Source organism: Melanotaenia boesemani, chromosome 10 (assembly GCF_017639745.1).
Source record: "Melanotaenia boesemani isolate fMelBoe1 chromosome 10, fMelBoe1.pri, whole genome shotgun sequence".
NCBI lineage: Eukaryota > Metazoa > Chordata > Actinopteri > Atheriniformes > Melanotaeniidae > Melanotaenia > Melanotaenia boesemani.
The window spans coordinates 34,742,087-34,764,715 of record NC_055691.1 but is presented as its reverse complement, the minus strand read 5'-3'; the positions used below and the strand labels follow the sequence as shown (position 1 = coordinate 34,764,715).

At 41.4% G+C, this 22,629-nt stretch overlaps 1 protein-coding gene across 3 annotated transcripts in view; it reads left to right on the top strand.

Annotated features, from left to right (window-relative positions):
* Window positions 1-8,738, top strand: part of tspan9a (tetraspanin 9a) — a 191,788-nt gene extending 183,050 nt beyond the window's left edge. For all 3 annotated transcript variants that reach the window (XM_041997562.1, XM_041997561.1, XM_041997560.1), the window contains one exon: window positions 5,253-8,738. In XM_041997562.1, coding sequence (XP_041853496.1) covers window positions 5,253-5,324 — 72 coding nt within the window. In that variant the 3' untranslated portion in view covers window positions 5,325-8,738. The remainder of the gene's footprint in view (window positions 1-5,252) is intronic.
* Window positions 8,739-22,629: the final 13,891 nt, after the last annotated feature.

Genomic DNA, 22,629 nt, shown 5'->3' with positions numbered 1-22,629 from the left:
TCTGCCAGGAGGGGGGAGGATGACAGAACAGAAGACAGTTTTAAAGAAAAGGGATGAAGTTGATTCACTCACAAAGTTGCAGGCATGAAGACGATGGACCAGAGTTGTGACAACAGAACTTAAGAACAGTCGAGGTGACAGCGTGGGAAAATGGAAGTGACATTGTTCAGCAAGTTGAAAAGACCAGACACCGGATAATGAAGGGAGACGTAAAGGAAAAGAGCTTCCTTACACATGCGTTTCATGTCAATCTCCTAAATATAGTTTTCTAGTAAAGTCCCGGAGGAAGTAATCTCAGTGCTGTTGAGATCCTATAAGATTAATAACGGCATTTTCAACAGTCTCCAGTCTGGTTTTCCAGCACTTCATAATAAAGGTACAGCACTTGTTAAGGTGACTAATGACCTACTGCAGACTGCAGATGGAGGTGATTGCTCAGCTCCTGCTTGTACCACTGTGACAGGAAAATTTCAGTCAATAAATAGATACCTGAATCACTCAGAGGTCATTCTGATTCTGTATTCTTCTTTATTTGATCTGAACCTCATCTGTATCTGATGCAAACCTCTGTACTGTCACTCGCGTTAAACATTCTATTCATTTCTTTCCCCAAGTCGAGATAATCTAGAGAAATCAGGTCATCTCTTTCAGTTGCAAGTTGAACTTGCTTTAGTCTCATCTACACCAACATAATGCAGTATGCTCAGGTGTCATCCAGGGCTCCAGCCACTTGATCCAAAACAGTGTTAACTCACTGCTGATACTAAATAGTATGAGTGCATCATCCCTGTACAATTAGTCTCTTGCCCTTGAGTATATTTCAGACTTTTTTAAGCTAGTTATGTGCCTTCCTGACCTTTGAGATGTACAGATTGAGTCCTGGTTGGACAGGTAGGAGGCAGTGGGCTTTCACCGTCGGAGCCTCTGCATTATAGAACTTTTTTGTTAAGAAAAGTTAAACACAAATTAAATTTGTTCTTCTTATTATTATGACTATTGAGACATTTTCATGGTCAGTTACAGACAAATAATTTATGTAAGTGAAATAGCCTTACATCACAAAATGTAGGTTATTAAGTTCGATTAAAACAGGCAGACTCCTGCACGCACTGCTCACACAGAACCAACTGACTGAATTAATTCAGTTATTATGCAACAACTTTCTAAAACTCTTTTATCATCCAAACCAACACATTTATTCACCGGTTTCAGCTTCTACTGAAACCGATGTCAGTCAGTGGGCCATACACTACGTTCACTTTTTCAGTGTTTAGGTCGGTGATCACAGTTAAGGTTCAGCAGGTCTGACTGAAGCAACTCAGACTGCCTTAAAAAGATGTTGAAGAAATGCTGAAGTACCAAGAGGTATAACTGAATGGTTGTTTGTTTTTGCATCCACCACCGCGGCAGACTGGCAACCTGTCCAAGGTGCTTGCAGTCTAGTTTGCACCTTCTTGAGTGAAAGTTTTCACACTGCTTTGACTTTATAAATTAACAGCTGTGTCTGTGTGAGCTCTATTCCTGGTCAGCTTCTACAACAATAGCTGTCTGTCGTTTCCTAAATCCATTTCATCTGTAGCACCTACCTAACATTTCTGACTGCACCTTCTAATCCTTTTCACTCATCCAGCCCCAGGATGGATACTGTAGCAGGCACAGGTTAAAAAAGCTTGTCTGTCTGTTAGATTACTTATTACCTTTACTTTTTAAATGCATATTTATATGTACACACACTCAGTGTATCATCCCTGCAGTCCTTCCTTCTCGCTTGGTGTGCTTTAAACATTTCCTCTTGCTTTATTTTCTCCGCACTTCTTCATACATCTGTCACAGTGCTCAGGGCAAGTCAAGTCTTCACTCTGCTAATCCTTGAATCCACGGTTCATTCAGAGAAAGGTGGCCTCAGTAGAAAATCTCCTTGTTGAGTGTTGTAAGATTTTGCACATGGTTAATGTCCTTAAGGTAAGATTGCGCTTGAACTTTAAAGTCTATAGGTTTAAGTAATCTTTTTTATCCCTGATTGACAATTGTTTGCACAGTCTGCAGTAAAAACGATCATCATCAGCAACTGGTACAAACAGCTTATGTGAAAATAAAAAGGTAAAATTGTTGGTCATTGATCAGGCATCCTGGCCAAAAGAGCTCAGCTGAACTCACTTAAAAGCAATTTTCTCACAACCGTTCATATTAGTTAAATGCAAATTACCCAAACCGGCAAGTAAAAAGAAAGATTAGGCCAGACTCAAGAGGTTTTTATCAACTTAAATATAATAAAACAGAATAATTTGTGGTCATTTAATATCATAATGACAATGGAAATCCTTTATTTATGAGTGTATTTATTGATTTGTTTTATTCTTATGTTTTATTCTGTAAGGTGACCTTGAGTGTCAAGAAAGGCGCCCACAAATAAAATGTATTATTATTATTGTTATTATTATTATTATTATTATTATTATTATTATTATTATTATTATTATTATAAAGGGGTATAAGGTAAGAAGTCCCACCAAAGTCAGTGTTGTCGATACTGAATCAGTCTGAATGTGAATTTTGATACAGTTAAAAAGCAGAACAGAAGTCAATAAAAAGATATTTTACTAAGTTTATCTGATTCAGGGCCATATTAACTATGTATGCCCATAGCATCCTGAGCACCCCTTCCTGCTGTGTAAGCATATTGGAGAACATCCAATTTTGTCTGAAGTTTAGCCAAAACCTTTTTATAGGCTTCTCAGTAGTTTTCACAACCAGAGAATAAAGTGCCACAGGCCCATAAGCATTGGATTATTTTGGTGCTTTAATCTTGAATCATCCAGAAGTGAAGACCCCAATGAAGTTGCAGAGACTTCATGTAGATGAAGGTAATTTATGTAAAACTGTTCTGCACAGGCCTCATAAAATATTACCTAAACTAAGACTTTTTCTTCGCCCCAGTCTTCTCACTCTGCTTCATAAAAACTATTTTTGTTGCTTAATTAAAAAAATATTATGGAAAAAAAAAATTCCCATTATTGCCAAGTGAAGAATCAGACTTCCCACCCTTTCATGATGGATGTGGATTAAAAAAAAATTCAAGCTTTTCATAAACTTGCATTTTGCAACAAGTATCATCCCCATGGCCAAAACATAATTTTGTCATTAGCAGATTTGGGCGCTTAGCTTGCCAAATATTCATGTTAGATGGTTAGATGGTTTTGATTAGTTCATTCAAGCCGGTTCTGACATCTTCAAATAATTTAGTGGTTCTTTTCTAGTTTAGGCAAATTGGAACCAAGTGTCTTTTAAGTCTTCTTTGTGGCAGGTTAGTAGATCAGAGCTGAGTTAAGCACTCTAAAGTAAAGCATTGCACAGATACAGTATCTGTTGGCTGCCATATGTGATGTGATAGATGTTTCCCATCAAATCCAATGTGAAACCATGCAGCCTAGGTACTGTTTTTGCAGTAGCACTTGTAACAGTGTTAGCATTAGCCTTTAGCCTTCAGGATGTATAGACATGCACATGCAGCAATTATATTTGTTAGAGAAACACATAGATGCTCACTGAGCAGTGTTTTCCTGACAACAAATCCATTCCCTCAGTTAAAACATGATAACTTTAGTTAAAGAAAACGCTTACCTCTACATGTAGGGGGTTATATTTTGCAGTATGCCTGTGTTGAGATGTCTTTGCCCTTTGGTGTGCATACATGGAGAGCTTAAGGCTCTGTGAGCAGCAGGAAAGACCCCCCAAGGAAAACAGCACCGAGCAGGTATCTGTGACAACAGACCTGAAAGCAGACATAGCCTGACAAGAAGGAGCTGGGGTTAAGGAGTTTAGTCAGCAAAAAATTGTTGACTAATAAACATAATCCTCTTCTCCAGGATTGTAGGGTCCTTGAGCCACGTCTCAGTCATGGCAGTACAGAAGGTACTTCTGTGTCCTGATAGGAGCTTGACATCAAAGTCGTAATGTGCGAACTGCATGTTGGCAAGGCTGACTGAAACAAGAAGAATTCACTGACATCCTCGTCTTTTATTCACCTGGCACTCAATACCATGACACTTAATTGCCTTCAGTTAAAGTTTACAGCAGCACTGGAGGGAAATCTGCATTACATTCGATGCCATGACAAACATGATCACATGCATTTGATTTAATTCTCTTTTCAGTTTGTAAATCATTTGTCTATTTCCAGTCTTTGCATAGCCTCTCCAAACATACACACAGCATGCATCTGCACAATAATGACAAACAAAACACCCATTTGAAGACTGATATTGTCTGACATTAGTTTTAAGCTTCTATCCGCCTCTCTTCATACAAACTAACACTCCTCTGATTTAAGGCTGGGAGCTAAGAGTGAAGACTTGAAGCTGTCAGATTAGCTAATTCAAAGGCAAGGTGGAGGACATGACAACAAAGAACATCATGAAAAACTCACCAAGTCTGCAATATTGCATAATAGCTAGAGGCATTTTATGAATGATTTAGACTGGATTTAGACTTACTTTGACTGAAACCTGCATGGATGTCTTCATCCAGAATGATTAAATAATCTCAAGAATAAAGCAGTGTATGAATGGAGGATAAAGCTTTGAAGCATCTTGCAGGAGCAGTTGTTTTATTTAGACTTAATAAAGCAGACAGCAAAACTTTCCAGATGAGCTACATATAATTAAGTGGAATAAATAAAGCTTCATGTTTTGATTGGCAGCAGCTTAAGGTGGCATTTTGCTCTTAAGCAGCTCTATGAATGAAGTTTTAACTGAAACTAAAGGAGAATAAGCAGAATTCTCATGCTAATCACATACTGAAGGAATCCTCTGTGGAGTCTGTGTTGCCTTCTTATTAAAAAAAATGTACCATATGGTACTTTTCCTGCCATCCAAACCTTTTTCGAGATAATGGTTTTAGGATCAGCCACATGACTGTGTTTGATGTAGGAGTATCAGGGGTAATGGGAACTTCAAAGAGATAACTGGCTACTTTGATTCTGTGGCATCTCAAATTACTTTATTGACTTGATCTTGGTGCACGCTGGTACATTTTTTCCATTACAAAGATTCGAGAGCTCCCGATTTTGAGGCCATCTGAGAGTGGGAATGAAGAGAAAAGTGTTTGTGCTCCACCACAAGATTTATGTGCATCAAACTCACCCAAAGGCATTAATATCCGACAGACCACATAGACTCTCGAGTTCTCATACAGAACCACATTCACTATATATGCAGTCACAAATTTACCATCTCCCTCTCGTTTCCTTGCAGCTCCTGGGCATGGCGTTCTCCATGACACTCTTCCACCACATCCACAGAACAGGGAAGAAGTATGACGCTTAGCCTCAGATGGAATAACCCGATGGAGAGGGCCCCACTGCCTGATGGGATAAGACTCTGATATGAACATCCCTACTTTCCCCTTCACTTTGCAGCCTCTGTAGAGCATCCTTCGCCTCCCCCTTCCCAGACCTGTACAGATTCCAGCCGTGTTCCTGCCCCCTCTTACTCTTTCTTCTTATCATTCATTTTGCCAAAGAGTAACACAACTGGATTAGAAGGGACAACTACTTTTGGCAAGGAAGAGAATCCCATTGGTTGTCACTCCTCTTGAGTATACTTCATTTATTTTTTTGTCTTTTTTAATGGACTAACCAATTGCTGGAAGGAAGGATGGATTCTGAGACAATGAATACTATACTTATTCCCACACAGCCTCTCTAAGACAAAGACAACCCATGAAACTGAAGAAAACTTCACTTCTTGTGGGGATTTTGCTTTTTTTTCATCATGTTTATTAAAACCAAGCCCATTTTTGTCCCTTGTAAATGAATAAAGATCAAATATGGCATGCTAGTTTTCTACTTCACTGACTTACCTATTTCCTTGAAATATATGTTCCTGCCACTTTTTGTTTAGAACCGTTTAGATTTTCTTTTTTTCTTTCTTTTTGTATGTATATGATCATCTCTCCTGTGGAATGTTAAGTGTTGAACAGATCAGTGCAATGAGCTCCTAAACGTGCAGCATGTGTATGTGTATGGGGTTGGATTTGACATGATGTTGCTGTGGAGGGCCATTGACATGTCAGGATGGGTTTTTAGTACTGTCCTTTTTTTTTTTTTTTTTTTTTTTACTGTAGGGATTTGGATAAAGGGAGTGTGCTGGAGGAGAGTTATTTGAATATGAGGAATATCATCATTGGATTAATTTTATATCAAATTCTGTGGTGTTCTCTGAAAAATACATTGCATTGCACAATTCTGCCTGTAAGCACACACACACACACACACACGGTGCAGTACAACATACCAATGATATTCCAATTCCCTATGAGACAACAAAAATGGTGTTTAATGGTTGTTTATTACAGCTTTACGAGCCCTGTCAGCCAGCGATCTGAGTGATAAAGTTGTTTTGTTTTTTGTTTTTTCAGGACTGGATTGTGTGTGTGTGTGTGTGTGTGTGTGTGCCTACGTAGCTCAATGTGTTTGTTTTATCATGCAGTCCAAGCTGCAAAAAGAAAGAATTTTACATTGAAACACTGAGATTCAGGGGCAAGAAGGCCACAAACAGAGCAGACATGCATTCTCACTGCAGCCATCAATAGTGTTGGCAGAGGCAGCTAGAGGCTTTCTCATAAAGATCTCATCCATTCGCTCTGCCCTCCTCATTTTTACTCTCTCTCTCTTTCTGTCCATTTTTCTTATTTCATCCCAGTATTCTTCACACATGTCAGGAAGCAATGAGTTTCAGGCTCCACACATGCACACAGTGTCTTCATTGACGTCCCTGCAAGCAACTCCTCATATTTTGCTTAGGCGCACTTCTCATGCAGGCAAGAGGAGAGAGGAGGGAGGCAGGAGAGTAGGCAGATCAAAGCTGAGACAGAAAGGTATGGCAACATGCCCTGTAGGACACGTCTGTTTATGTCTGTTTATGTGTTGATGCGCCACAGGAGGGCTGAGCATTAGCCAGCCTCCTGTAGACTGAAAATCCTCTTTATCTGCTGGTGGCTTAAATACGATGCCCTCCGGTGTGCCTGTTCAAAATTTCTTAGGACCTAGTCATATAAAAAACTACATTAGTGTTGAGAGATAATTTAGCTGTGGGTGTCAGGTTTTTGTTCATTGGTTATTGTGGCATTACGCTCTCCAGAATAAATGCAATTGACATCTGAATGTCATCAGGGCGAAAAGGAAAACAAATAAGCAAGTGATCAGAAAGCTGTGAACACATTGACAACTTAGCATAATTGATGAGTTTGGAAATCCTAAAAGACTGAATGAGTAATCTGCATGAAACTGGAGCTGGTTTGGTTGCATACTGAACAAAGGAATCAGATATATAAGATATATTTTTCCCTCTCTTTCTCTTTTTTATGTTTGAATTTATTGGCTCATGTCGTCATTTTTTTTCACTTTCTGCTGCTGCAACTCCAGCTTTTTGTTGCCAAACAGCCATGCATATCTGTCATGTTGATTTCTGGCTTTGTTTGGATTGAAATCCCTCCATTTGTGTTGTTCATTTAGTATGTGTTTGCTAAAATGAAACCAAGTAATCAATGTTGCTTACTTGATTAATTTAGCAGCAATTACATAAGAAAAAGCCTCAACATACATGCTTCTTATGTGGCTAGATGAGTATATGAGTCATTTTTAACCACCCCAAATTCTACAGTGTTGATGTAAGATGTCACCTGCACATCACTGATATTTCCAGAAGCAGAGATTGTGAAGCTTGTGCAGCCAAAGCTGTGGCTGATTGAAGCTGTTACAGCCACACAAAGCTTGAAGTGGATGCATTCTAAATTTAGTCCAGTATAATTGCAGAGTTTTTGCTTCAGAATGAAACACAAACCTTAGAAATTGTTCCTTTTTGTTAAATGGCCTAACAAAGAGAAGAAAAACAGACTAAATAATTATACATATTTCCAGTCTGGATGAATGTCTGCCTCAAAGCTTCTTCAGACATGTTTCTTAGCCTGTTTTTGACTAAATTGGTTTAGTGATTGTTTAATCTGAGAGACAGTTTAAGAAGGGAGGGGGGCTGGTTTGGCCTGTCACGTGCAGGAACCCTGCTGGCCGAGAAAACACTGTCTACCCTCATATGCTTCGGCTCGTCTTGTGTCCACGGGGGTAACATGACAGCTGCTGATGTACAGTGCAGACACGAGTGGTCGCATCTCCTCTGCTTGGCTGCCTCCGCAAACTCTACACATCCTTTATTTACTGCTTCACTCTGCTGAAATCTGGCACTAGATACAGGCACTGGCTCTTTAGACAGCTCAAAGCACCTGTGGGGTTTTCTGTACCCAGGAGGGGCTGCAGGAGGAATAGCTGTAACTGTTCTGTAAATCTGGCTGCACTGCATTCCTACAGCAGGCATGAAGTTAAGAGGAAAGCCAAGGTAAATATTTCTCTCACATTGGCTGGAAAAGTCTTTAAACAAAGATGACACAGACAAACAAAGAGAAAGCAAAGCAGTGGAAATAAAACAAATTCAGGGACTGTCTCCAAATCTGATATCATATTCAGAGCCTCAGCTGGCAGACTCTGTACCTCTTTGGCCCGACTGATCTGACTGAACCAACATCTCCTTGTTTCCATGATTCTGTCAGGTTAAGTGTTCTTCTCGTTTTTAGGATGCAGCAGTGAATGCCATTTTAACTGAAGCTGTTCGGTGATGTTGGTTTTATACACTAGACTGTTGCTTATTCTTTTCGCTGGCTTTTTGTTTCCACTAGCAATGAGACACTTGTTGTTACTTAGTAACAAAACAAACAAACAAACCAAAAATGTCCCCAAAACGGGCTACACGCACACAGGCGGACTAATTAACAAACAAAATAAACACACGCTCTCAGGCGGACTTCTATCAAAACAAAACCAAACTCCTAATAAACTAAACACAAAAACCTCCTTCTTTCAGGCAGGGACGGCACTAAAGCTCAGAACACAAAAAGGTATTTATCACTAAACCAAATCGCTAACTCGCACAGAGAAGTCTCTTAAACCACACAATCCACAATCTTTCTCAAACTGGCAGGCATGTGTCCCACAATCCACAGCTGCCCCGAATGATGGTGATGACTCTGTCTTAAAGGAGGCCTTTTCTCCGGATTGGACAGCTTGTTTGGGGAGTGAGTGGTAAGGCGGCCAATCAGGGATCAGGGGAGGCGGGTGCTGGGCATCCTCCACTGTCAGCGTCTCCAGCACGTCCTGCAACTCTCTCCTGGCTGGCTGATAAGCCGGCGGGCGTCACACTCCCCCCCTTAAGACATGGCTTCTTAGACATGTCAGTCTTCACCACCTGCATACACCATTCTTTTTTTTTCACACAATGCAAAGTTTAAAGCACACATTTTTCACATTTCTCTAAACCCTGGAGAGGGCATCAGCAAAGAAATTCTCTACTCCCTTTTTGTGATGAATCTCAATGTTGTATTCTTGTACAATCAGTGCCCAGCGCATCAGCCGCTGGTTGTGATTGTACATGCGACTCAGGAAGGTAAGCGGGTTGTGATCGGAGAATACGCGGACCGGCACAGGAGAAGATCCCACATAAACCTCGAAGTGCTGAAGCGCCAACACCAATGACAACGTCTCCTTCTCTATTGTAGAATAATGGAGCTGGTGCCGGTTGAACTTCCTCGAGTAGTAACTCACGGGATGGTCAATGCCATCAGGACCGGTCTGAAGAAGCACGGCACCCGCCCCCACAGCACTAGCATCTACATCCAACTTGAAGGGCCGGCCCAAATCCGGCGCCCTTAACACAGGAGCGTGTACTAATAACGCCTTTACACTTTCGAATGCATGTTGACATTCTGGAGTCCACTGGAATTTGCGTTTGGGACTCATCAGCGTGGTTAACGGATCAACCACTGTGGCGTAATTTCTGCAAAACGAGCGGTAATACCCGGTGACACCCAAAAACCTGCGCAACGCTTTACGAGAGTCAGGGACAGGGTAAGCTGCCATAGCTGCTATTTTTGCGGCTATCGGTCGGACCTCCCCTTGTCCCACCTGGCGACCCAAATATGTGACAGTGGCTTTCCCAAATTCACATTTAGCTAAATTCAGGGTCAAAGACGCATCTTGTAACCGTGAAAATATGTCAGTCAGCGTAGCCATATGTTCCTCCCAGGTATCCGTATGAACGACCACGTCGTCTAAATAAGCACTACAATGGGGAACATCTCCAAATAGGGTGTCAACTAAACGCTGAAAGGTGGCTGGGGCGTTGCACATACCGAACGCCATCACAGTGTACTGAAGAAACTGATCCGGGGTCACGAAGGCAGATATCTCCGATGCCCTGTCTGTAAGGGGAACCTGCCAATAACCCTTCAGTAAATCTAACTTGCTCACAAATTGTGCTGAACCTACAGCATCAATACAATCATCTACCCGCGGAAGGGGGTACGCGTCAGGTACGGTTACCGAGTTCACTTTACGGTAATCCGTGATGAACCGGGGTGATCCATCGGGCTTCATCTCTACTAAACAGGGGGAACTCCAAGCGCTATGACTGCGCTTCGCCAAACCGTGTCTTAACAAATACTCAGTTTCATTTTTCATTAATGCGCGTTTAGTTGGATTGGCACGGTACGGATGTTGCTTGATGGGGACAGCACCTTGCACATCAATGTCGTGTTTGACAATGGTGGTTTGTGTTGGTACGTCATTGAACAAACCCGAGTAGTTAGAAACTAGACTTAACACATCGGCCTTTTGTTCTTTAGACAGATGCTGCAGCGCTGCCGGCAAGGCTTTCAGCATCTGGGAATTTGGCAGACGAGGTGTCAACACGGCCTCTACTCGCGAGGGTAGTCCCGCATCCGTTTTAGTTGAACCAGTTACCACTAACGCAACACTATCCGAAATATCACCAGAGTTTCGGTCGCTCACCACTTCTATTTCACGGGACCGGTACGGCTTAAGCATGTTGACATGGCAGACTCTCGTCTTCCGTTTCCGATCGGGGGTCGCTATTATGTAATCAGTGTCACTTAGCTGCTTGCGAATAACATACGGCCCTGAAAAGCGAGCAGACAGGGCAGTACTGGAGAGAGAGAGCAACGCCAAAACCTTCTCCCCTTCTCTTAAATGTCTAGTGACAGCTGTTTTGTCATACTTGCGTTTCATGGTACTTTGTGACTCTTTCAGCGTAGCTGCTGCGAACTCACGAGCGTGAATAAGACGATTGCGGAAGGTTGTCACAAAGTCTAGAACGTTACGGTTCGGAGTTGTTCGTAGATCCAACAACTCCTCCTTGAGGAGTTTGAGGGGTCCACGAAGGCTGTGCCCGAAAACTAACTCGGCAGGACTGAACCCTAAAGATTCCTGCGGGGCCTGACGAGAGGCGAACAACGCGTAAGGGACTCCTTCATCCCAATGTTTGTGGTCGGCACAACAATATTTACGTAACATCGCCTTTAATGTTTGATGCCACCTCTCCAGAGCTCCCTGGCTCTGCGGGTGGTATGCACTAGAGGTTACGTGACGAATGTTTAGCTCACGCAGCACCTGAGTAAACACTTTAGACGTGAAATTAGTCCCCTGGTCGGTCTGGATTACACGCGGGAGCCCAAATGATGAAAAGAACTTTACCAAAGTTTTAGTCACTGATCTAGCAGTTATTCGGCGTAGTGGGATGGCTTCTGGATATCGCGTGGCTGTACACATCAGTGTCAACAGGAAAACATTCCCAGAGCGAGTTTTTGGCAATGGCCCTACACAGTCGATTATCAGTCTTTCAAACGGCTCTCCTATAGCCGGAATCGGGTGCAATGGAGCTCGAGGAACTGGCTGATTAGGTTTACCTGCCACCTGACAGAGGTGACAGCTGTTTATAAATCGCACTACGTCTGCCTTCATGCCCGGCCAGAAGAAATGCTTCAAAACCTTCTGATGGGTCTTACGGATGCCTAAATGCCCCGACCATAGTTCATCATGAGCTAACTGCAAAACACGTTGCCGATACGCCTGCGGAATCACAATCTGTGTTTCTACATTCCAGTCCGCACCAGGAAGCACAACAGGACACCACCGCCTCATTAATATTCCTTCATGCACGTAAAAGGAAACAGTGTCCGCCTCAGCACTCTCAGCACTCACCACCTTGGAGTAGTACGAGCGCAGTGTGGGATCCTCCTCCTGCGCGGTCCTCAGCTGATCACGAGAGAGCGGCAACAGAGGGACAGCAGGGGAGATCAGGGCTTTCCGAGCTTTTATGTCGGGGTCCCTGCTCTCCTCCACTGGCTCTGTCACGGCTTCGTCCGTATCTGTTGGAACAAGAAAGCTGTCAGCGAGATGAATTTCATCATCACGATGGTTACGTTTCTTACGTGATCTTCTCGCTTGTGCGCGTGTTACCACACCAGTCGGTGCTTCCCCCGTTACGGCATGAATTTCCCCTGGATTGCTGATCACCTCTAGGGAAGGCATCACTTGTCCACCTGCAATGTCGTTCCCTAAAAGCAATGTCACATTAGCAACGGGAAGTTCATCACACACTGCCATGGGGAACACTCCGGTGATTAGATCAGTACTCAAATGTACTCGGTGCACTTCACGGGGAACATAACCCATTTCCACACCTCTCAGCATAACACAATAGCCTTCGGATGAGGCTTCAGAAAACGGCAAAGCACCCGCCAAAATGAGGGTTTGTGATGCTCCAGTGTCACGCAACACCTGCACTTCTTTCTCCTCCTCACTCCTGCCATTCAGTGATATTTTTCCGGCCATTATAAACGGCTTAAAACAAGGATCTATGTGGTTACTCCCCCTTTTCACCACTGATTCAGCTTGTTTTATAAAACCAACTTCTTTCTGTACCACGGGGTTTTGTTCTTTCTTAGCCAACAGTCGACAGTTGGCTATTAAATGTCCCGGCTTCTGACAGTAAAAGCATTTTCTGTCGTCAGGTTTTCTCACTTTCTCAGTTTCAGTGGTTTTTCTAAATGTGGGTTTGGTTGGAGCCGAAAACACCACGTTGTGAGTGAGCACGTATTCATCGGCTAACGTGGCCGCAGAAGTTATGTTATCCACTCGGTGCTCATTAAGGTGTACCACCAACCCTTCTGGTAAGCGGTTCTTAAACTCTTCAACCAGTATAAGTTCTCTGAGCTTTTCAAAAGTCGTCACATCACAAGACGCACACCAGCGATCGAAGAGCGTGCTCTTCTCTCGCGCATATTCTACAAAAGTTTGAGAAGATTCCTTCTTGTGGGCACGAAACTTCTGTCGGTATGCCTCCGGAACTAGCGCATACGCTTTCAGAACCGTGGCTTTCACGATATCATAATTCTGGCTGGCTGCAAGAGGGAGCGCTGCTACCACCTCCTGAGCTTTACCAGTCAACCGGCATTGTACCAATAATGGCCAGCATTCTTTCGGCCACCGCAGCGCAAGCGCAATGCGCTCAAACGCCGGAAAATAGCAGTCCACATCAGACTCACCAAACACCGGAACAAAAGGAATAAACTTTGCTATGTCATAGGGGGCCGCGGGACTCTGAGACCCTGACGGGGCAGCAGAGATCCACGGCGAGGTGGCCTTGGCCTGGGCATCCAGCTCAACCTGCCGCAAGCGCACAGCTTTGTCGGCTTCAATTTCCAGCTTTCTGATCTCAAACTGGAATTGTCGCTGCTGGGCCTTCTCCTGGGCTTCCATGCGAAGTCTGGCCAGCTTAAGCCTGTGCCGTGCCCCCAACGGGGAAGCACCAGAGCTGCTGTCGAGTGGAAGAGGCTCAAAACGGGGAAGCGTGACAGGTGTCGCAGGCCTATCACCGTCCTCGCTATCCTCCTCCATATCAACCAGATCCAGCTGAGTGCTCTGCTCAGCTTCCTCTCCACCCCCACCGGTGGAGGGAACAGCCTCATCAGGAGAATCCTCCGATTTCCCAGCAACTGCAGGCACCTGAAGCACCTGCCGTTCCACCAAGCCTGCCACCACTAATGACATTAACTCCTTTTTCCGCATTTGTTTCGGCCTTGGAATGTCGTAGTGGTCAGCTACTAAGGCTAAATCATCCTTCCGACACGCCTCCAGACAATCCAGAGTCGGTTCCACTATGAACCGATCCAGATCAAATGGAGTGCGCCGCATAGCCATATCACAAAACTACAATTAACCTTACCTGTACAATGCCAACAAAACTGAGTTCAAAATTACCTACCGTGCCTGAAAAGAGCCACACAAACACGCAGCAGTAAGAGCAACCACTCTCACCACGAGGGGTACTCAAACCACGCGCCACACACACGTATCTAAATCTAATAAAGTGATATACAATAATATATACTATAATATTACAAAAAATATCCCGGACGAGCCCCCACTATGTTACGTCCCCCTTTACGTCCAGGGGTCAAAAGGACTGTAACACAGGAATGGCCGGACCAAGGGTAAATGAAATACAATAATGTTTATTAACAAAAATGGGTTCCAAAACACAAACAACCCTTAACCGGCAAATAATACAAAATAAACAACTCAAAGTGTCCCTGTCGGGTATTTAACAATTAGTCTTAACTCTACTTAGTAACAAAACAAACAAACAAACCAAAAATGTCCCCAAAACGGGCTACACGCACACAGGCGGACTAATTAACAAACAAAATAAACACACGCTCTCAGGCGGACTTCTATCAAAACAAAACCAAACTCCTAATAAACTAAACACAAAAACCTCCTTCTTTCAGGCAGGGACGGCACTAAAGCTCAGAACACAAAAAGGTATTTATCACTAAACCAAATCGCTAACTCGCACAGAGAAGTCTCTTAAACCACACAATCCACAATCTTTCTCAAACTGGCAGGCATGTGTCCCACAATCCACAGCTGCCCCGAATGATGGTGATGACTCTGTCTTAAAGGAGGCCTTTTCTCCGGATTGGACAGCTTGTTTGGGGAGTGAGTGGTAAGGCGGCCAATCAGGGATCAGGGGAGGCGGGTGCTGGGCATCCTCCACTGTCAGCGTCTCCAGCACGTCCTGCAACTCTCTCCTGGCTGGCTGATAAGCCGGCGGGCGTCACACTCGTTGTAATAACATGACACCATTAGTCATATTTTTCTCAGAGAATTAGTCTTTACAGTGCTCTTCCACCATGTGCAAAAATGCATATTTTTGCCTTTCTGTCTTAACGCTGCTTAAGGCGCCTAAAGCGATGAAGCCTGAATTGATAGATTTGACATATACTATTGGGTAATGTCCACAAAAGACATACTGCACGCTTTTCATGGTTCCAGTTTAATTAAATTAGGATGTGTGGGTATAATCTGCAGGATATCTTTTAAAACTGCAAATTTCATGCCCAATGTGTATTTGTAGAGCATGATCTATTTGATACTGTGCAAAACAGCTCATGTCACTCCATTATATCAGTCCCCAAATGTAAATGTGATAGTTTTACAACTGATGTAACTTCATGTTGCACTTTACTTCTGCCACTTAGACTAATATACAGTGACAGCTTCATTTTTCTAACAACCCATGAGCTTTTGAAGACATTTAGACATATCTTCCACTTTTGCTGTATGTTATATGTTTTTTTCTTGTTTGCTGGGTTTTTTTGCCTCTGTATTTTTTTTCTTTCCTTTCAACTTCACCAGCAGTGTAAATTTGATGTAAATTTGTGTTTTTGTCAGTATGGTTTTCATATTTTATTTGAATGCATTTTGATCTCGTAGTAAAACGAGTTTTTTCATGATATTTTTTTCTGAAGCAACATAAAATATTCCCTCTCATCGCAGCATTCTCTGTAAGCCAGAGATGGTGAAGAAAGAATGCACATACAGTAATTGGGTTTTGTCTGCTGTGAGGAACTTTCAACATAGAAATATATCTTTTTTTTTTTTTTTTTTTTCAAATTTAAATCGTTTTATTTTTACCACCTTCTACATATTATTTCTGTAATCTCCTCCTAATCCCTCTCCCCAGCTAAAGCTGACTATCTGAGCAGCGGATATGTATGCTTTAGAAATGGTGTGTTTGATGTTGTGTTCTGCTGGGTGGCATTATCTGATACCTGCCAGCCTTGTCCTGTGGAGTTTCTGCTACACATCTGCAATATATGAGGTGGTGCACTACCTTCTCTCTATTCTTGAAATCAGTTATTTTTTAAATAAAGAAAAGTGTGTCAAAAATCCCATGATACCGTACAGTCATTGCCTTTCATGTTTAATGACTCAATGCGTCTGATTTACTCCCCTTTTAAGTCACTGTCAATTATATAGGCCACATTTAACCAATTATTTAGATTTTAGTGAAGGGGGGGCTTGGCATGCGAAGACAAGTGGTGCCGCAGTTTTACAGCAGATTTCATGATGTGTTTCATTCCAGAGAGTGGCATCCCTGACTCCTAAAATGGCCTATTTTGAATAGTACAACACCTTTTCTAAAGATTAAATGGTATTCGGCAGACTGAGCCGGGGCTTTTTTCTTTTTTTTTTTATTTTAGAACAAAGGGGAGATGATGAAAGCGCAAACCGTTGGCAATTTGTGTAATGCTCGAATAGAAGGGAGTGACCCACAGAATATTTTTGTGCAGAGCTTGATCCAGCTTTTTAACCTATTTGTCATCTGTGTGTGTGACAGTGAGTGGACTTTATTGTGCCATTCCACCCCGGCTTTTTTGTTTTTACATCACTGTTCCTTCTATGCAAAAAAAAAAAAAAGAAGAAACAATTATGACCTATTTTAGCCTTTGTACAGATTATTTTGTATAAGTAACATGTACTGAAATAAAGTGAAAGTAATCAGTTTTTTTCCCTCTGGTTGTTATTGCAGCATTTCACTTTTTATGCCATGCCTGATCCACCAGCAGAGTTCATTTCATTAACCTGAATTCACAAGGCTGTTTATATGATGAGACTATTATATTTGCCCTCATTCAGCATAGCTGAGCTTGTTAACCTGTGATGGAAGTGATTTGCACTTTGTTTCTGCAGCTGTCTTTTCACCTGCCTTTTATTTTTGTCTAAGCAACAGATATGCTTTTTGACACAAAAACAAGAGGATTAATTCTTCTGCAGGCACATAGCAGCAAAAGCTTCCAGCTTTTATTTATTACTTTACATGTATGTAAAAAAACAAAGGTTAACATGATGTAGGATATAAATAAACTAGTATGTGAGGATTACCAAATAATATACATAACTGAAACTTGTAAAAAAAATACTTTTGATTAAAGTGAGATTTTTTGTTTAATATATATTATATAATTTGATACCAGCAACATATTCCAAACAATGTCAGGAAAGTTTGTTGTTGTTTTTGTATCTCCACACCGTGTAAGCTTAAGGGGGGCTATATTTTGTTTCATAATGCAGATCTGGACTAGAGATGGGCCACTTGCATAACTATACACCTAGTACTTGACGATGCATGCAGAATGTGGTTTGGCATCGTTTTACACAACTCTTCCATCTCAGAAAAAGCCGCACCAACAATTTTATTATAGATTTAATATTTAGTCAAGTTTTATGACTGACACGTAAGAACACTTACAAGAAAGGGTAACATGAACTTAGGCATGTTAGAGGTGTTCATAGAGGAAATAAGCATTACAGGGAGGGGCGTCTTTGTGCCGATAGCGTTTGTTAAACTCATTTCATTGATCAAATGTGAGGAGTCTGGACTGAGAATTGGGCCCAGGGAGGCAGAAGCAGGCATCATTCCTGAGGGGAGCACAGGTAGAGAAAGAGCATAAGCCTGTATAATTGAGTTTAGATAGCTGGGTGCCGACCCAGAAGTCCCTCTGTGTGCTTGCTTGAGTGACTTGAATTGGATTTGGGCAGCCTTTAGAAGCTGGTGGGGTAACCAGCTCTTTTTGGTTGATCAAACACCATATGGGCTGCTGCATTCAGGACCATCTATTGAGGTTTCACCATGCATAGAACAGCACTGCAGTGGTTGAGGCAAAGCTGGCGCTTCCCAAAAGACATTCAGATTAAGATTCATCTGCACACAGAATAGTTTTCCACTTCACATCGATGCATCTTTAATGGGCTTTATGTGCAGAAAAGGTAGGGCCTTTTTCTATTTAAAATAATAATAATATACAAAAATAAATAATAAGTATAACATTTTTTATACTTTTCAATAGACATTTAAACCTTTTTTCTTTGTAATTTCCAATTGAGAAGCATTCTGTGTTACTAATGATTACTTACTATTTATTCTTCATGCAGAGAACCTCTTCTGCTTCTTTACCTCTGAAAGTACTCATCCATGCCTACCTGCTGGCCTACCTGTTGATGATCAACTTAATTACCTATTGGATGTCCCACAAAGGGTTTTATGAATACTTTCTTTTTTATAAGTATTCTGCAAGTCTTTTGTTGCCCCTGGCAAAGACCTCTATTTTAACATTAAACTAAATATAAGCTAGCAAATTACAGCATTATATCTTAATTTACATTTCTCACTGCACTCTGGTACTTTTGTGAAAAATAACTTGGAAAACGTAAGTTTTAGTTCAGTAGAGTCATAGTAATTACAAAGTTTGCTCACATACATTCCTTGAAGTTGTTCTTTGATTACAGTGTATCCTCCAGGGAAAAAAGTCTTTCATATTCTGTCTTAATATTATATAGCGAGCAAAAGAGTGTTAACAAGACGACATATTTTAGATTCCTTTAAGCTTTGCACACTATTAACCATAACTTAGGCAGCTTCATGAGGTAGTTAACTGGAATAGTTTGCATGCTAGTCTTGTCTGACCACTCTAGCAATCTATACTATGGAAGAACAGCTATAAGCAACAACAGCATCAATTCTTTTCAGTTCAGAGAATTTCCCCAACTATAAAAACTTGCAAAACCATAAGGACCACTCCAGGAAAAAATGATCAACAGTTACCACTGCTACAGGGTGTAAGTTCATCAGAGCTTCAGCCTTCAGATGCCTCAGTACTGAACCCACATCAATGCTTCCCAGAAAAGTGAATGATATTTGCTCAGAGGCCTTCATAGTTGAACTGCTGCAAAGATGAAATTTCTGAAAGAGGCTGATGAGAAGTAAAAAACTACCTGAGCCAAAAAACACAGACTTCTACACCAATGAAGATCTGGGGTCTCTGTCTGGGAATACAGACTGAGAGCTTCTGACTTTTCTGGTGATTTTGGATTACTTATTTTGTTTTCAGAGCAGCTCTGAAAACAAAATAAGTCTAGAGGTTTTGTTGACCTTATTGCAAGGTATGATAGATTATTTTAAAAGCTGTGATATCTAGAAAAAAAATAACAAAAGCCAAAAAGGAATGCGCTTCCAAGGTGTGTTCACACTTGTCAGATTTAGTTAGATTAAAACAAACCATCCGTGATAACACTGTCACCTGAAAATGCACAAAGCAAGCAACCCGAGACCCCTGGAAAAGGTGTGACTCAGTCTACCTTCAAAACCAATTTACAGATTAAAGACTTACAAATGCACAATATATTCTTGATTTCAATCACTGCAGTTTGATGCAGGTATCAGAATCCTGTTTTCCTTGCAGCATATCATCATTTAAGTCTGATTCTAACACCTATTTTTAGTAAAACACACAAGATAAGAGTATGGTATCTATATGTTTGGTTCCAAACAAGAATAACTGAGGATTTATCTTGCAGGACAGCTGGATTCTTGTGAGGTTTGCTAGATCACAATCAAAAGGGATGCTTCTTGCCAGGCTCCATTCATAGCCAAAACACAAAAGAGAGACGAAGGCTTGATCTACAAATCCTTTAGTTTAATGTGCTACAGAGTGCTCTCTGTCTTTATGAAGAGTGCAGACCTAAAAAGCACTGGTGGAGTAGAAGCTGGGATTACTGGCTTTATGTAAAGATGGATGTAATCATCTCGTATCAGAACCAATAAGGAATGTCCTTAAAGTGCAAAACCACTCATCATAGCACTGTTGGTACGACTATCCTATTACTTGTCATTGTTTTAAATTAACATATCAATGAAAAATAAGCTTCAAATATATATATTTTTTTCTAATTATTTGTAAAAAATTACTCTAATGTGTCAAGATGGTGGCTGGTAATTACAGAACTTGAAGCATTAAATGACATTTCACAACCACCGGGTAACGTTTTAGAGCCTAATATCTCTGAAACAGTGGCTTATCCTGAAAACTCCAGCTGAAGAGATGGTCTCCACCTTCAATTTTATCAGCACATATTGAAGGGTGCAGATGAGAGGACCACTACTCAATACATCATTATAGGTGAGACAGTCAAGGATGAAGTCTATCGTCTAATTGTGTGTGTACTGACTAAAGTTTTAGACTTCAAAGAAGAGGTTCAGGGTTGTTGCAACAGTTCAGTTCTCAAAGGCTTCTGTGTCCTTTTTAGGGGGTGAGTGGCACTAACATGGTTCTCTTCTTCATGTGACAGAAGCATGCCAAAGCTTGTTTTTATTTCAGACTCCAATGCAGCTTCTACTGGTCAACTCCATGCTTCACTGAGTGCACTTCACACGGCTCTGCCCTGCTGTGTTGCTCTGTTTTCAAAATGCAAGTACTGGAGTTATTCATTTATCACAACTATGCTTACTATATATTATTTATTCATTTATTTTATTAGAAGACTTATTATTTATCATAAGGTTTATGCTTTATGATAGGACTTTGTCTTGCTGTTGGTCCAAGTGTGTTGGCTATAATTAATAGTTGTCTTGTGTCTGAAACTGTCCCTATTAATCTGAAATGTGCAGTTGTTCAGCCTTTTATTAAAAAGCCAAATTTGGACCCTATGGTCATTTCCAATTTTAGACCTATCTCAAAACTGCTCTTTCTCTCAAAACTGTTAGAGAAAGTTGCTCTTACCCAGCTTCAGGAGTATCTGATAACTGATAACAATCTAACAGTCTGGTTTTAAAGCATTTCACAGCACTAAGTCTACACTCTTAAAGGTTTTTAATGACCTTTTATTAGTTACAGACACTGGTGACTCATCCATATTAGTTCTTTTAGATCTCAGTGCTGCCTTTGATACCGTTGACCGTATCCTAGTAGTGCTTTCTCTGGGTCGGGAATGATGTCCTGCCCCAAATGGGGAGGATTGGTGCGGTGTCCAGAGTGATGCGGACTCTGCATCAGTCTGTCGTGGTAAAGAAGGAACTGAGCCAAAAGGCAAAGCTCTAGATTTACCAGGAGAGGGAAGCAGGGGCTTACTTGCTCAGGCAGCTGCCCCTGCAACCTGATCCCAGATAATCGGAAGAAAATGGATGGATGGATGAACCGTACCTTATTTCTAGGCCGAAACACCTAGGAATTGCTTTAAAATTGTTTAAATCATATTTAAGTGACAGGAGTTTTTCTGTTAAGTTATTTATTCTCCACTTCAGCTCCCCTCACCTGTGGGGTCCCCCAGGGATCCATCCTTGGCCCCCTCCTATCTTTCCAACTTTGTAACATGACCCACTCCTTCCAGAACCTTGAAATCTGCTGATCAGATGCTCCTGGTTGTCCCGAGGTCCAGGTTAAAACACCGCGGACACCAAGCTTTTACTGTTGTTGGCTCCAAACTGTGGAATCGCCTTCCCCTCCACATCAGGACCTCACTAACAGTGGATGTTCTTAAAACTAATTTAAAAACCCATTTTTATTCCCTGGCTTTTAACTCAGACTGAGCTTTTACAGTTGTTGTTTTTCTGGTGTTTGACTACTACTGCTTGTTTTCAAATTGTACAGCACTTCGGTCAGTGTCTGTTGTTTTTAAACGTGCTTAACTTGACTCTCATTTTCACTGCTAGTCCTAAAGATAAATTTTCGCCTGAATATCATAAGAATGAAATGTTTTAGTAAGCTCTGAAAACCGTCCATTTTTTTTCTTTAAGTTTTGTAGAGAAGTTATTTTAAACTATGTTTGTAGATTTATAGATTGTATTTTTGTACAGCAACTTAGATCTCAATGGGTTATCCACCTGAGGAGTTGGCCCATATAATGAAGCAAAATGATGAAGTACTATAGGACTCATTTATGAAGATGCTCCTGGATTCATAATTTATTTCTTCCTTAAGATCATTAACTAAGCTGTGCCTCAGATATATTCATAAAGGATGCTTCTTCCTGTTTGGAACGTGTGGATCCCATAAATATCAAGACTACCATCAACCGAGAGCACGCTAATTAAATTAATTAAATGAGGGTTTACTCAGAAAACTAAGTGAAAGACAAGGAAGGAGAAGTATATTTAATGGACTAAACAGCTGATTGTAAAGCAGAAAATGAAGACTTGGATTGTGTTGATGGTGCACAGAAAGAGATGGGTCAGAGAGACCAAACTGTAGCTTATATTAAAAAGAACAGCTTTGATGTAAACTTCTAAAGTTGCCTGGTAATTAATTCCTCACATCTTCCAACTGAAAATTCCCTCTTATTTCAGTCCAGTCATAACATTTAATCCAATTTACCCGCAGGCATTTGGACTTGGGCACCCCAAACCTAATACCTCTATATAAAGTCACTTCCATCAAATCTTTATGTTGCATAGAGATAATATTGTTTCCTTGTCAAAATTGGGATCTATAACAAAATGGTTTTCTCCTGAAGTCATTTCGGCACTTTCTGGGTTGAGAAACAAAAAGCTAGTGCAGAAGGGTCAAATACTGCAGGTCCTCCTTTTCACCCCTTGAGATGGACTC